General features: G+C 56.1%; 1 protein-coding gene across 4 annotated transcripts in view; it reads right to left on the reverse strand.

Annotated features, from left to right (window-relative positions):
- Positions 1-12,348, reverse strand: part of NTN3 (netrin 3) — a 31,601-nt gene extending 19,253 nt beyond the window's left edge. The window contains exons 1-3 of one of the 4 annotated variants that reach the window (XM_053992064.1): positions 12,288-12,348; positions 11,506-11,617; positions 1,684-2,679 (exon numbers count right to left, since the gene is read on the reverse strand). In XM_053992064.1, coding sequence (XP_053848039.1) covers positions 1,684-2,650 — 967 coding nt within the window. In that variant the 5' untranslated portion in view covers positions 2,651-2,679; positions 11,506-11,617; positions 12,288-12,348. Of the gene's footprint in view, positions 1-1,683; positions 2,789-9,968; positions 10,040-11,505; positions 11,753-12,287 lie in introns of those variants that run through there. The other 3 variants (XM_053992066.1, XM_053992065.1, XM_053992063.1) reach the window with 3 other exon arrangements.
- Positions 12,349-14,787: the final 2,439 nt, after the last annotated feature.

Here is a 14,787-nt window from a genome sequence, read left to right on the forward strand (position 1 = left end):
GCTGCGTCTGTTCGTGCTGGCTGGGGAGATGTCATTGTTGAAAGGCACAGAGGGGAACGCTCGGGAAGCTAATCTAGCTTTCAGCCACTAAGCCATTCGAAGGCGGGTAATGGAGAAGCTCTTTCAGGTCCCTTCAGAGAGGGCACAAAGCCCGAGAGAGGGAAGGGAGAAAGAAGGGGAGCGAATCAACAGGAAAAAACTACTTTCACACGCAGCTCGGGGAAGGGTCTTTGTGTGCGGAGCTGTCGGGGGGGGGGGGCGGGGGGCGGGGGGGTTGAAGGGATGGCGCTGCGGCCCCGCCTCCTCTTCCCTCTCTCGTTTATCTTTTCAGCTTCATCTGCCAAAAGGGTGACGCAGCTGGGGGCTGGATGCTCAGAGCAAGGGACCCTCACCCCGCCCTGGATGAGATGGATAGAAAACCTGCAGATGCTACTCAAAAATGAGCCTCCTCTGTTTTAACCCCTTTTGTGCCAGCAGAGCCACCTCCACTGCTATCGTGCTGCTTTACTGGAGGATGTGGCAGTGAGGCAGGTATAGAGTGGGGAGTACAAGGGGGCAGCCAGTGGGGTGAGGTCCTCCTTGTGTCCTGGGGGTTTCCATGGGCTCACGCACATGCTGAAGGCCTCTCCTGCCTGACCTGCAGCAGCCCTGGGAGGGTGAAAAGTGGAGGTTTTTTTTCTGAACTCCAAAACTTATCTTTCTGAAACAAGTGTAAAAACACAAGGGCTGACACATTCCCACAGGGCATGAGGTGGCTTAAAGCATCAGCTCCAGCACTTGCTTTGAATCCGTTGCCTTTTTAACCATTCTTACAAGAAATCTGCTGGAACATGTATATATTGAAGCAGACAGCTGGGTTCTCAACAAGACATCGATCACAAATACTAACAAGTCCTTCTGACCTCTGGCACATCCACTGAGCCTTTCAGAGGCTGATTAATGGTACAGCTCTCCCTTGTCTCCATCTTCCCGCCACCCCCTGAGACCTGGGCTCCTGTCCAGGAGGAGCAAAAGGCTCTTCCTCCCTCTCCCAGACATTCACAGGGCTCTGGCATCCCCCAGCTCCATCCCAAAGCAGGACAAAAAGCAAAAGTCTCCACCAAAATCCCATAAAGATTCATGAGCAGGAGAGCCAACTAATACCAGTTTGATGTTTTGGAAATGTTTCATTTTGTGACAATATTTTTAACTTAGGGAAACCTCTGCAAGGACAGACAAGCTAAAACCACCACACAGACTGAACATGAAGGATGAAATTTCGATCTGGGAACCTCAGCCTCTGCCAGGTTTTTCTGCCTGCTCCCTGTCCGCAAGCACATCTCACAGGGAACTGCTGCAATTGCGCCTCTGGCCCGCAGACAGCTAGTTTGCTGCCCAAGGGAAACAATTCCACAGGGGCATCCCGCACTGAGGTCTGCTGACTGGCTGGAAGACACCAGTGATTTTTGGGAGCGTTTTGGTACTTTGGCTCACGGTGGAATCACTGCATCTCTTACAGAACAACTGCAGCAGAGACAAGGAAGACGGTTGAGCCTTTCCCAATCCTCCAGCACAGGGGATGCTCCCCAGCATCTCTGGACAAGCACACTCCATTGCTTTGGCTCAGCACCCATCACTTCCTACTCTGATGACCTGTTTTAGCATTTCAGCCCCAGAAAACAAAAATGTTTAAAAATGCCTTACCCAGACACTCGTTTGCCTCACGGGCAGTAGCCCGCTGCCAGGGCCGGTCGTAGTGGAAAGGCTTGCAGCGGTCGCACTCAGGTCCCTCTGTGTTGTGCTTGCAGTCACACACCAGCTTCTGCTCCTTGTCCTTAATGCAGCGTGCAGCGTGCCCGTTGCACTTGCAGCGCCCACCGACCTGCAGCTCCCCCACCGCATAGTAGTAGGGGGTGGAGCCCGTGGCCCCCTCCTCCTCAGCGGCATCCCGGCTGCCCAGGTCACGGAAGAGATGCGGGCGGCTGAAGACCACGCGGATGTCGGTGGCCGTCACCCAGTCCTGGAGCACGGGGCTGCTGTCAAAGTCCTGGGCCGAGGGTCGCCCGTCAAGGGTGCTGAAGGCAATGAGCCCCCCGGTGAGTGGGTAGAGGTCGGTGAGGCCGTCAGTGCACAGGGCCTCCTGCTCGTTCTGCTTGGTGACTGTGGCTTTGCTGGGCTTGCCATAGATCTTACGGCACTGGGAGGAGTAGTACTGGTAGGGCACCCAGGTCTTGCCGTAGTCCATGGACTTGAGGATGGCAGTGGACTCAGGCCGGGGTGAGCAGAACTGGAGGCTGACGTAGACCACCTCAAACTTCTTGCCAAGGGAGAGAGTGAGGGTGACGTTCTGGGGTGAGTGGTGGAGGGTTTCCGAGTGCCAGCAGGTCATGTTGGAGGCGGTGTTGAGGTCAGTCAGGTAGGCGGGTGGGTGGGCTCGACGGGGGTCCGAGGCATTGCAGTGCCGTGTCGGGGGCTTCCCGCATATGCTGGAAGCTTGAACCTCCTTCCCAAAGGCAGCGTTGACAAATTCAGGGATACAGCGTCGAGGAGCACCACTCTCATCGTAGCAAGGGTCTGGGGGGCTCTGCTGGGCCACAAAGGGGTTCACTGTCTGGGACAGGCCCAGCATGGCAGTGGTGAGGAGCAGGCGCAGGAGCTGCAGGACCTCCATCCTTCTGGGGAGAGGGAAGTGGCTCCTCCCTGAAGGAAGAACAGTAAGAGCAAGTGGTACCAGCAGTGTCATGGACGCAGCACCACACATATTGGGAAGGCTGGTAAGGGATGGAAAACTGCCCCATGTCTGGTCCATCACCTGTACCCATCTTTCCACCCTGTATCCACTGATGCAGTATCCTGGGAGTGAGGCAGGGAGGCAATTACTTCACAATTGGTGTGTTGCCTCATCCACACCAATCCCTCACTGCTCATCAGCAGGACTGAAATACCATGGAAATGGGAAAAGGGCCTGAGCTTTGGGTGTGAGGGGTTGAAATTGGGGTACAGCCTTTCCCCGGCCTCTTACAAACTGTCCTGTGGTGACAAGAATGTTCCTGTCTGCCAGCAGCCCTGGATGTCACACACAGTTCAGAGACCCTGTTACTGAATGGGTGACAAGGGCTGGTGGTGGGGAAGAGTTAGGGGAGATCTTTCTGATGCAACAGGAGCTGCAAACCCCAAGTTATCTACCTGTGGCACGAAATAGCTCGAGAAAGAGCAGGAGAAACAGCAGCAAAAACACCTTGAAGGCACATTGTGCAAGAGACAGGAGCTCGTTGGGATGAAGATCTGGAGCTCCTGAACACACCACTACTTTCTTTTCTGGCTATGGGCACAGTGGCTTCTCCAGGCCAGGGGCTGGATCCCCTCCATATTCCTCTGCCACACTACCCAGCAGCAAAGGAAGTTATTCTGACCTCACCCCCAAGAAATCCAGGTCTGGGTCTGGTATTTTTGTTGACTGGGGGAAAGGCCAGGACCAAATGCAGGACTTGGCTGGGCCCCTCTCTCAGCAGCTGCAGCACAGGCCAGGGAGCTCAGTGGCTCCCAGGGGATGTGGCCCATCTCCTGAGTTACTGGCTTGAAGAGTGGAAGAGCTCTGGAGGTCACATTCCCTCCTGCTGGCTCTGAATGCATGAAGGATCTCCCACACAATGCAGATTGGCCATGTCCCTTTCTTGCTACAGCAGACCTCTGAGCCTCCTGGATGGGTGGGTGGCATCAGCCCTGTCACCCCATGGGTTGTGCTGAGCCAAAGCCAAGTTGTCCGGCCTCAAGAAGCCCAATGCCACGACCAGGCAGGAGGAGGGGGTCCCCTGATGGTCCCCTCTTCCACTAGTAAATCTTTACAGGATGACTTGTGTTTCTCTCTGAGGAACGAAGGTCTGCATGACCTAGCCCAGTATCCCCAGCTCCAGCCTCCACCTACAGCCCCAGTGCCACTCCTGCCTGTCCAGCTGCCCACTCTGGCCAAAGGAAGCTCCAAGGAACAGCCCATTTCAGTGATCTAGGACCTTTTTTTTTTTGGTTTGTTATTCCATTTTGCAAAGCAAAAGGAGCCATCACTGTGGAAGAAAACAGCCTCTCCAGGCTGCCAAACCACTAATGAGGGAAAGCTCCTCCCTGCCCAGCCGCGGTCAGCCCAGCAGCCACGGCCTGTGGGTTGCTCCCAAAGGAGCAACAGGGACAGGGGTCTCAGCCCATCCTCCTGGGATATCTCCCTCAAGGCAAAACCTGCCCCTGCCACTTCCGTGCTGTTTCCTCATTGCTTAATCCTCTGCTGATGGAAAAAAAAAGATGTGAAAAATTGGTAGCTCCCTTGGTGGTCCCTGCATCACCCTAACAGCACAGTTCCAGCTTTACCACAATGCTGCAGAGCCTTTTGGGGACATGTCAGCCCATCGCTTGGTGACTTGGCTGCCGGCAAGACAAATATACTGTCCCTGGAGTTCCCAGAGCATTGAGAACCCACTACTTGAGGAGTGTGGCTGCAAGATTAGAGACTGCAGGGATGTAGCAGTCACCACAGCAGAGGAGGTGCCATGCCACGAGCACCAGGCAGTGAAGAGCATCCCCCCACAGGCAGGCAACCTACAAGGCCCCGTTGGGACTCCTGGCCCCACTGCAGGCAGCTGCCTCCTGGGCAGGAGATGAAGCTATGGCTGCTGCCAGATCCCTGCATCTGCTTGTTGAGCAAAGGCTGCAGCTGGTGAAACCCCCAACACAATCCTGACAGGATGATCCCCCTGCCCCTGCCTGGTGCTGAGCAGTGCACAGTGGGCATAAGCTCCTGCCAGCTCACTGGTAGAGCCCTGCTCCTGTATTCTCACCCAGTAAAGGGGCTGCAAGGTGCTGATGGATCCCCCCTCAACACCTGGCAAGACCCAGCCGTGTACTTGCAGAAGCCAGCACAGCACCTTTGGCCCTGTGGTGCTGCCAGCCCTCTCCCCCACAGTGTCCCCTTCCAACTGCATGTCCCACAGAGGGCACACAGTCAGGTGCTGCAGCCATCACCTCCCATCCCACCACCCACAGGGCAGCGCTAGCAGGGATACAACCCTGTGGGAAAACCTCTGCAGCAGGAGAGAGTAGAAACCCCCAGTGGTCCTCAGCAGCTGCATCCATCCACTCCAGGAAGAATCAGGATGTAAGTAACAAGGCATCTACTAAATCCATCCTGCCATCAAAGAGTCTCCTCCACCTCCTCTCTGCTATGTGGCAGCAAGGTGACAGGAGTAGGGACATGCTCAAGCAAAGGTCTTTTAATTTCCTCTCTGGTAAGACACAAAGGTCTGGGGAAATCCTTGCCCAGGGGAAAGTGACAGCAGCAGCATCTCTGGTAACCAGGGGAGAGGCCACAGGCAAAGTTGTTATGAGCAGCAGGTCTAGGACCCAGAACTAGGTTACTACTGGTTTTAGCATGCATGGGGGCATGAGCAGCTCTTGCTCATCCTTCCTGTGCCAGTGGGGAGCTTTGTCCCTCCTGCCAGTCTTACCAAAGCACAAGTCCCTGAGGTTCAGTGTTAAAGTTTTGGTGGCTCTGCTGCCGGGGAGCAGCCACTGGGGAGCCAGTAGTCGCTCAGCAGCACATCAACACTGCAGAGGCAGGGCAGGAGTGGAAATCATTATCATCCGCAGGACCACACACAGGCACGCACACTCCGTGCTCAGCTCACCCCATTATCCCACTGAAAGAGAGCTGGGGCCGGTGGTCTCCGTGGGCCTCACCTCCGTATTGGAGAGGAGGGCAAGCTGCAATCTGCTCCCTTTCATGCATATTCAGCATGACCCTGGGACTGCCGGCAAGCTGCCAGAGAGGCCTGGGAGTGGGTATTTCTCTCCCTGGTCCCCATCTGCCCCCCTCTTTCTACTTCCCATTTTTGCTGCCCCTGGTTCAGATCAAATGGAGACACTGCTGACTAAGCAGAAAGAATTGGGATGACCCCTGCTGAATCCAGCCCAGCACGTTCCGGGATCTGGCATGAGGAGTGACACGAGCAATGGAGCCCCTTTCCCTGGGACAGTATCCCAAAGGTGTCCCCAGCAAAGCTCTCGGGTGGCTGCCAGCTCCCTGCCACCAGCAGTAGCCATGGCCCGGGGGAATACGGCGGTGGGGCTCACCCTTCCCGAGGAAGCGGCCGCCCTCCCAGCTCCTCCCCAGAAGCGGCTGCATTTTTGAGGTGTGCGATTTCCTCACTCCTCCACCCCGGGAATGCTAACAGCCATGCGGCTTGGAAGGAAGTCATGCTGCCAGAGCACTTCAGAAGTGCTTTAAAAAAAAAAAAATGAGCTTCCACATCCAACACCTCCACACCCCTTCTCTCTACGACCACACGCTTCCCAGAGCGACCAGCAGTGCTTCCCTGCCTTGTGGGAGACTTGTCAGGGCGTTGCTCCCGCCTACCATGGGCTTCTTCTCCATCATCTTTGCAGAAGCCAGTGCCACCGAGGGTCATGCTGGGTGCAGATGCATGTCTGGAGCTCCAGGTTTCCCAGTGCTGAGCCATGGGGGAGGTGCTTGGCCCCCAAAATAGAATGGGTGAGGTAGGGCAAGGAGAACAAACTTCCCACGATGTGGATGCTGGTGCCTACAGCAGGCCCAGGATCACCACCTGGCAGACCAGGGCCACAGCAACTTTGCTGAAGTAATTACAGGATTAGGTGCAACAACACAGGGCAGAGAGGGAAGCAGGTTATTAACCAGATTTGATCCCAGGACCTTTGCAGCGCAGGAGCAGCTTTCTCTAATTAAAGTGGAGGGGAAGGCACGAGTGGTGCTCTGCTGTTGGAAAAATGAGGGCTTAGAGGGCAGGTGACAGCTAAAGCTGAGCAGCCAGCGCTGCCCTAGAAGGGGATGGGAGAACCCCAAGGAATGACAGGGGAATGGTGCTGCTCCCCCAGGTTGATGCTCCTGCACCAATGCTGCTGCCATGCTGCAGCCCACTGCATTTTTCTTCTCCAGGCCAGGACAGCATAGTGTGTGGGAGAATTGCATTACTTGAGGAAAAGACGTGGCCTCACTTGGAACTGGTTGAGAGGGGAATGACTGGTCCCCATGAGGTGCTGCATCAGCCTGCGCACAGAGATAAGGTCCTGGGTGCCAGCGTGGGGCAGGGATAGAGCCACCCACCCGCATGGGGCACAAACATGCACAGCAAAAGCCATGGATCAGGAAGCAGAGATTCCTGGGCAAGGATCAAAGGAGCTGAGTACTTGAGGGGGTCCAACAACTAAGACTCTTGGGTAAGACTGATACAGGAGGACTGCTCATTCCTGAACTGTGCCATCCCCAGTAAAGCCCACCAGCATCTCGGATGTTCTCTACGAAGGAAGCCACTGGGAGGACAGGACAGGACCCAAAGTAGAAGAGAAATTATGTGCTCAGAGAAGCTGAAACCAGGCACAAATGACCAGAGCATGTCCCTTAACCAGGGTGTATCTGCTGCCACAACCTGCACATTTCCACCTCATTACAGGCCCTTTGTAATGAGGGCATCTGCACTCCCTTGCCACATGTGCTGTGGGAGCAACCCCCTGCAGCTCTGCCCCAGCCCATGAACAAGATCCATCCTGGGGGGCTGCCAGGGTCCCTGGATACCCAGATCCCTCTCCCACCATGCCGATGCCAGCTCAGGGAAGCTTAATTTCTCCAGCCAACAAACAGAGTCAAGCCCAAACTCTGCTCCGGCTGTAGATAAATCATTCCATGTGTTTCTGGGATATAAAAACACAACTGAGAAGTATTTAAAGTGAAAGGAAAAATTCCATGGAGCCAAGGTACTGGTCCAGCTCAGCTTTCCAGAGGGAGGGAGTGTGTGCTGGGAGAAGCTGGAGAGGTGCAGTGTGGCTGGGAGTGCTAATCGCCTTCCCAGCCACTAATGGAGCAACTGGTGCCCACTTGGGACATGGCTAATGGCACAAAGGAGAAGCCTCACTTTCTTTTATAAGCTCCCTCATCTCTCCTGATATTTAAGTATCAGAAGCTTCTGAGTGCTTATGGCCCCACAACCACAGGGCTGCCCACTCCATGCAGCCCCTCGGACTCAGCCCCCTGCACGCACAGCTCAGGAGGGCAATCACACAGCAGCATCTTCCTGCAGCAGGCATTGCAGGTGAGGGATATTGCAATGCACTCTTGGCAGGTCACAGCCAGAATTACACAAGCCATACGATACTCTGGTGGTGCCAGGAGATGTGTACAAGTTACACTGCACACAGGAAAGCATGGGCCAGATTCTGACCTCAGTGCTTTGGCATCAGCCCGAAGTAACTCCATTCACATCGGGCCAAACCAAGACGTAAGCAACTCCATTCAAATTTACACAGGCATACCTGTGGTCAGGATCTATCCTGGCTTGAATTAGTTGCAGCCTGATGTTACAAAAGGCAGCAGAGCCCAGATTTCCAAGGTTATCGAAAACAATTAAAAGAAAAAAGAAATTCACCATAAAACAAACAGTCCTCAGGCTACTCAGCTATGTGCACGGAGCTGTCAAATGCAGGACACTAGGACACATCCCTGCTCACCAGTTTCAGTAACTCATAGGAAGGAAGGACCATAGGAAGGAAGGACCAATATCCAGCTTGGGTGTCCTGCTGGGTCCCCCATACCCAGTCTGCTCACCACTCACTCACCCTGGGTAGAGGAGACTTCAGCATAGTATCACCATATGATGCAGACCTGAATTCATTTTGCTGCAAAGCTCTTGCATCCCCCAGCTAGTGCAAGCTGGAGATCTCCTAAAGTTCCCAATGCAACAGCAGCTCAAGGAGACATTTGGAGCCCTTGACCTTGCAGGACAAGCAAGCACTGCCTGGATGCATTTGGACACAATGGTCCTTGTGGGTCCCTTCCAACTCAGGGTGTTCTATGTTTTTTTTCCACCCCATTTATTAACCTCTACTGCATCTTGGCCCATTAGTTTTTTTATGCAACTCTAACCCCACCGCAGTCTCCCGAACCCCTTTGCACATTCCGACCACCATGCTTGGCTCTACTGAGTGGTCTCAGCAGTATCCCTCAGGGTGCAGAGAGTTTTCCTCCCACTACTCCCAGTGGATGCAAGGGACTCAGAGTTCCAGTCCAGAAGTCCTCATTGCTTCCACCCCTTTCCACTCCATATGAGAATAAAGTGATCTAGTTTCCATAACATCCCTCATTGCGTTTTCACAACATGCCGGGCACAGATGTTGAAAATAGTCTGGATGAATATTTAAAATGGTATTCAGAAATGACAACATTTGGCCAGCTTTGAAAGAGCTCTCACATCGGGCAGAGGATGGCTCACAACAACGGGCTGGAAACACACTGCACTTTGACATCTCTTTTTTTTTTTTTACCCCCTCTCTGGCTATTGGTACAATATTTCATGCCCCTGGTGTCCCACGGTCTGTTATTGCTTGAGTGCCAGCCAAGCCTACAGCATTAGGAAGAAGCTGTCATGTACATTTTTAAACATCACGGGGCAAAGCAGAATATGGAAAATCTGTCGCGTTTCCATACCGAGCACAAGTGTCCTGCGCAGGCTCGGGGAGAGGCTCGAAGGGGCACAGAATAATTGCTTCCTTATGGGGCAGGGCCTGACTAACCAGGGTCGGGGAACAGGAGGCAGAGGTGTTGCCTCAACACCCTTGACATGCTGGGCTGCTTTCCTGCTGAAGATGTCTCAGCACACCCCCCCAAGGTGTGCACTGATGCTCACCTCCTCCTTCAGGGCAGGGGAAACCCCCTCTCACAGTCACACCTCTGCCAGCAGTCAGCCAAGGTGGGACCTCCATTCAGTCCAACCCAGACTGAAGACACCATTGTTCTGGTGCTCAGAGAGCAGTGGAAATGCTCCTCAGCCTGAATGCCTAGCAGCTTGCATTTCTGGTGAGCATCTTGCACTCAGCTGCATCCCTAGGCCAGCCTTCTCTCTTCCACAGCCTGCAGACACACATCAGCTCCTTCCCAGCCTGGCATTATACCTGCCCTCTTCTCTGCAGGGACCTACCTTCCTTCCACACACAGGTAGAAGAGAAAGGGGTGTTGGGACCCTTTCAGCGCACCCTGCTCTTGGACTGCTGGATCTCCTGTCCGCTCATCAACCCGCTCCAAACAGGTGTCAGAGGAGCACAGCAGCTCCCTCTGTTTTGTAAATGGGATACTGCAGAAAAAGAGAAAAAAGTTGCCCTCCATCCATCCAAACACCTTGGAGACTGTTTCCAGCACACGGCCAAAGCCACATCCCTCTCCACTGGTTACAGAGAGCTCTAGCCTCTCCTGGCTCTGAGAGACAGGCAACAGCAAACTTGGCCAGGGAAGAAGGGTCTGTGGCATTTCCAGCCATGCAGGGTGTGCACATCCATGTCTGCATTCAGTATTGTCTCAGCCTGGCTACTGGTCCAAAACAAATGCCACAGATGGAGGTGGGGATGCTCAGCCTGGCTTACATCCCATATGTTCATGGGATGAGCTCCCTGAGAGAGGAGCATTCATGCCCAAGAGCTGCCTAGATGACCATCAAGCCAGCAGGACCCAGCACTGCCAGAGCAGCTTGTGCTCCTGCCCGTGGGGCCTTCCTCACCCACCCTGCTTGGCGACACAGCAGACTGCCAAGCACCACGTCCCCGTCACACCAGTTAGTCCTCATCCCAAGAAAGGTATTTCCACCCACTCACTCTCCAGTGGGCCAGGGAAGCTGTAGGCCGGTGTTTTGAGGAAATGAGGTTTCAGCAGCTCCAAGAGAGGAAAGCAAAAGCAAGCCCACCAAAGTCAGCCCAGCTTCCCTTCCCATGAAGGGAAAGGCTCGCACATTCACTGGCCAGAGCTCTCACCCCAGCTGTGGCTCAAGAGCCAGGTGCTCGGGGTTCCAAGGGTCTCACCCAGTCTGGCTCCAGAACTGCAACAGAACAGAGCACATCCCATGGGAGCCGTTTCCAAAGGGAGCCGACCCACCCCGCGGGGGAGTCTCTCAGAGCAGCCGTGCTGGGAAGGGACCAGCAATGGACCCCAGCCTGGGATGGTGACAAGAGTGATGCCTCCTGCCCAGGTGGCTTTGTGCGGGTGGAGCCCTCACGGGCGGAGAAGGGCCTGCGGTGGGAGCGGAGGGCAGGGGACCACGTGCGTGCCTCGCGCCCGGTCAGCCGGGCTGGCACCGCAGGCTCGGCCTGGCAGGGCTCCCACCGCTGCCCGCACCGCACCCGCACGGAGCGGGGCCGGGGCTCCGCCGGGCTGCGACACTGTGGGGCCCCCTAGAGCGCCGAGAACCCCCGAGCCGGCTCTGCAGGGCGGCGGCAGCGAGCCGGGCCGAGCCCGGCGAGGGTGCGGAGCGGCGGCGGCCGGAGCTGCCCGGGGACGGGAAAGGGGCTCGGCGGCGGGCGGGCGGCCTCGCTGCGGGGAGGTCCCGTTCTCGGCGGTGAAAAGATGGAAAGGGAAATAAAGGGAGGGTGAGCGCGGGGGGAGAGGGAGGAATAAAAGGCAACGAGGGAGGGAGCGGTGGGGAAGAGAGCGGGAGCCCGGAGCGTCGGGAAGTTGGGAGCGCAGCTTACCGCGGCCGGGCAGGTAGCGGGGCCGGTCTGGGCGACAGGTCCGGGAGCGGCGGCGAGAGGAGCCGGGGCCGTGGCGAAGCGGACGGCGGGCAGGGATAGCTCCTTCCCGGTGCTGGCCGCAGCACGAAGAAAGGAAAAAAAGTGAAGAAAAGGGTGTATGGGGTGAAAACCAGTGATAACAAATTTCCAGGGAATCGTGCGTGGGGGACGAAATAAGGCGAACTAGTGAAAAGCGGGAGCGCTGCTCCCGGCAGTGCGGGCGGGTCCCAGCGCCGTGCCCGCAGCCGGCCGCGCTCCCGCCCGCTCCACCGAACCGCCGGCGGCTGCTTCGGCTGCGGGAGGGAGGAGGAGGCGGCAGGGGAGGGCGAAAAGGAGAGGAAAGGGAAAAGAAAAAACACCCCTTAAAAAAAAAAAAAAAAAAAAAAAAGAAAAGAAAAGCAAGAATTGGAGAAACTGAGCCCCGACCGCCGCCTGGACGTGGAGTAAAAAGACTCCAATAAATCCCGGGTTGAAAAGAAGGGAAAAGTCACCTCCCCGAGGAAATCAGAAGCAGATTTCGAGCCATTTAATCACATGCAGGGAGGTGTGTGCGTGTGCGCCGCCCGCCGCCGCTGCCAGCCCTGCCTCCGCCCTCCGCCCCGCCGACAGCCCAGCGGGCAGGGCCGGAGCCGGGCGGGAAGCGGGGCCGCCCCACCGGCACGCAGCCCTCCCCGCGGGGTCCCGGGTGCCACCCCGCGGGCCCTCCCTCCGGTCAGCGCCGCGAGGGTCCCGTCCCGTCCCACCTGCTGCCCGGCCAGCTCCGCCGCACCCCAGGACTTCGCTCAGCCCACAGAGGCTCCATCCCCGAGGGGTGCGGGAGGCTGTGGACCGTAGCCCACCACGCCGAGGGCTCAGCGGTGCCGCAGCCGAGGCGGCCGATTATTCTCCCTCTGCTTCCCAAAGCAAATGAGGCGGAAGCAGCTCCTCTTATGGAGAAAGCTGGAGTCTCCGCTCCATCCCATGAGTGCAGGAGCTTGTCATGCGCTGCTGCACCAGAGTCGCTCTTGGTCTCTGATTTTTGGGCAGGGAGGGAGAGAAGCGGGGCACTTACGTACCCAGCACAGCTGCCTTCGGGCTGCCCCCGGGGGCTGCTCTGCTATCCCCAGACCACCTGTGAGCGGGCCACGAAAAAGGTGAAACTAATTTAATGAAGCTTGTACAAGGGGGTGGAGGAGAGCAGGAAACTCGGACCTGGATTTTCTCACTGGGGCCGTGTTCACAGCCCTGCGGCCCCCATATCTGCCAGTTTGGCCTGGGGAACATCCTCTTGTAATTGCCCTTGCAATGGATGTGAGGGCTGAACACAGCACCGGAGGTGGGATGAAGGGCAAGGTGCCAGCACAGTGCCCACCCATTATGTTCAAAGCCTCCACCCACCATCACCCTGCTCCCGGGGTCCCTGGTTGCCCATATCCTGTTGCTCTGGGGCAGCAGGTTGCAGGAGCAGCTCTCCCAGCCGGCTGGCAGATGCTCGCTGAAGGAGCAGACCCCAGCTGGCCACGAGCCCCAGGGGAATTGCTGTTTGCTGCTCTCTGTCTTGTTGCACTAAACACATTTCCACTCCTATTCCAGCAGCTGGGATGTGGATAAACAAGAGTGAAGTCACCAGGACAGAAGAGACCTGAGCAGGGAAACATCAAGGCTCTAAGTCCAATGCTACGGGTGTCTTGTAGCCTCCCTGTCTCTCTCAGGGACACTTATGCATTTGGAGAGCTGGGCAGTCAAGCCAGAGGCCACAAAAGCAGCCCCAATGCAGATCCCAGATAAGACTCTAGTGCAGGGCCAATGTTTGCTTTGTGTGGGATCACATCAGACTGCGGGACAGAGCAAGGCCCAGGGTTGCCAGGACAGTGTGGCACCAGGGACAGGCTGGGATGATGAAGGCTATAGGGCAAAATGGGGCATGGCTAGAAGATCCTGAAGTGACATGAAGCAGGAATTGTCCAAGGGATGGACCTGAAAGCATTTTCCTCACCAGGAAACACAAGGACAACCATGAACAGGAGCTGCAATACTGACCCAGCCTGGCCTGGCTGCTCCAGGCTGGTGCTGAGCTAGGGGGCCTGCATCACCACAACCTCAGTGCTCCTGTTTTCACACACATTGGACCCCCACCCTCCCGTGACTCAAACATGATGTTGGAAGTGCTGGCCATCATATTGAAAAAATTTGGGACTGCTCTCCACAGGCATTACATCAGTGAAAGCCAAGTTGAGATGGGCAGAAGCTGTTTCCTGAATCCCTGTTTCCCCTGTTCCCTCTTCATAGGATGGAGAGCCTGAAAGAAAGATGTGAATCTGGATTTGGCAAATGGGAGTGCTACAGATGTCAGCAGGGATGGAACACTCACTGAGGTAGGAATCAGACTGAGACCCTGTTGGCATTCCTCAGTGTGCTGACATCACCCAGTGTTCGCTGCCTTCCTGGGCAGATCTGGCAGGGTTGGCAGGATGAGAGGGCAAGCACGCTGTGTTGTTTGTCACCCTGCAGTCTGCAGGAAGCTCTGCCTGTTGCAAGCTCCCATTCTGCATCCATTCCTGCTCCTTGTGCCTCATGAAAGCACAGCATTTGGTGCCAGCCAGGCCTTCCAGTCAACAAAGGATTGCTGAAGGGACATAGACATCCACAAGCTGTTGGAGCAAAAGCACCGGCATCAAGTCAGCTGGGGCAGATACAGAATTGTTAAATGGGTAAATGGGTTGGAAGGACCTTAAAAGATCATCCAGTCCAATTGCACAGCAGGGATATCTTTCACTAGACCAAATTGCTCATTCAAACTTATCCTTGAGCACTTTCAGGCATAGGGCAGACACAGCTTCTCTGGGCACCCTGTGCCAGGCCCTCACCACCCTCACAGCGAAGAATTTCTTCCCAATATCCCATTTAACCCTACCCACTGCCAGTGGGAAGCCATTCCCTGTGTCCTATCACTGCAAAGGCCCTCTCCAGCTCTGTTGGAACTGCTTTAGGAATTGGAAGGGGCTCTAAAGTCCCCCTGGAGCCATCTGGCCCCCAGACTGATGCCCTCTTCTGTCCTCTGTACCTCGCCCCCCATCCCCCCTCCCCGTGCAGCACACGCTCAAAGCCAGCCCAGCCCTGCAGAGGACTCCCCGGCCATTCCTTTGTGCTCACAGAGCGGTTTGGACCCAACACCAGACAGCAGAGAGCAGAGAGCAGACAGTGGGCAGCAGGCAGTGGGCAGCGGAGAAGGCAGAGTGGACAGTGGAGAGGGGACAGTGGACA

This window comes from Vidua macroura, chromosome 16 (assembly GCF_024509145.1).
Source record: "Vidua macroura isolate BioBank_ID:100142 chromosome 16, ASM2450914v1, whole genome shotgun sequence".
NCBI classification, from domain to species: domain Eukaryota; kingdom Metazoa; phylum Chordata; class Aves; order Passeriformes; family Viduidae; genus Vidua; species Vidua macroura.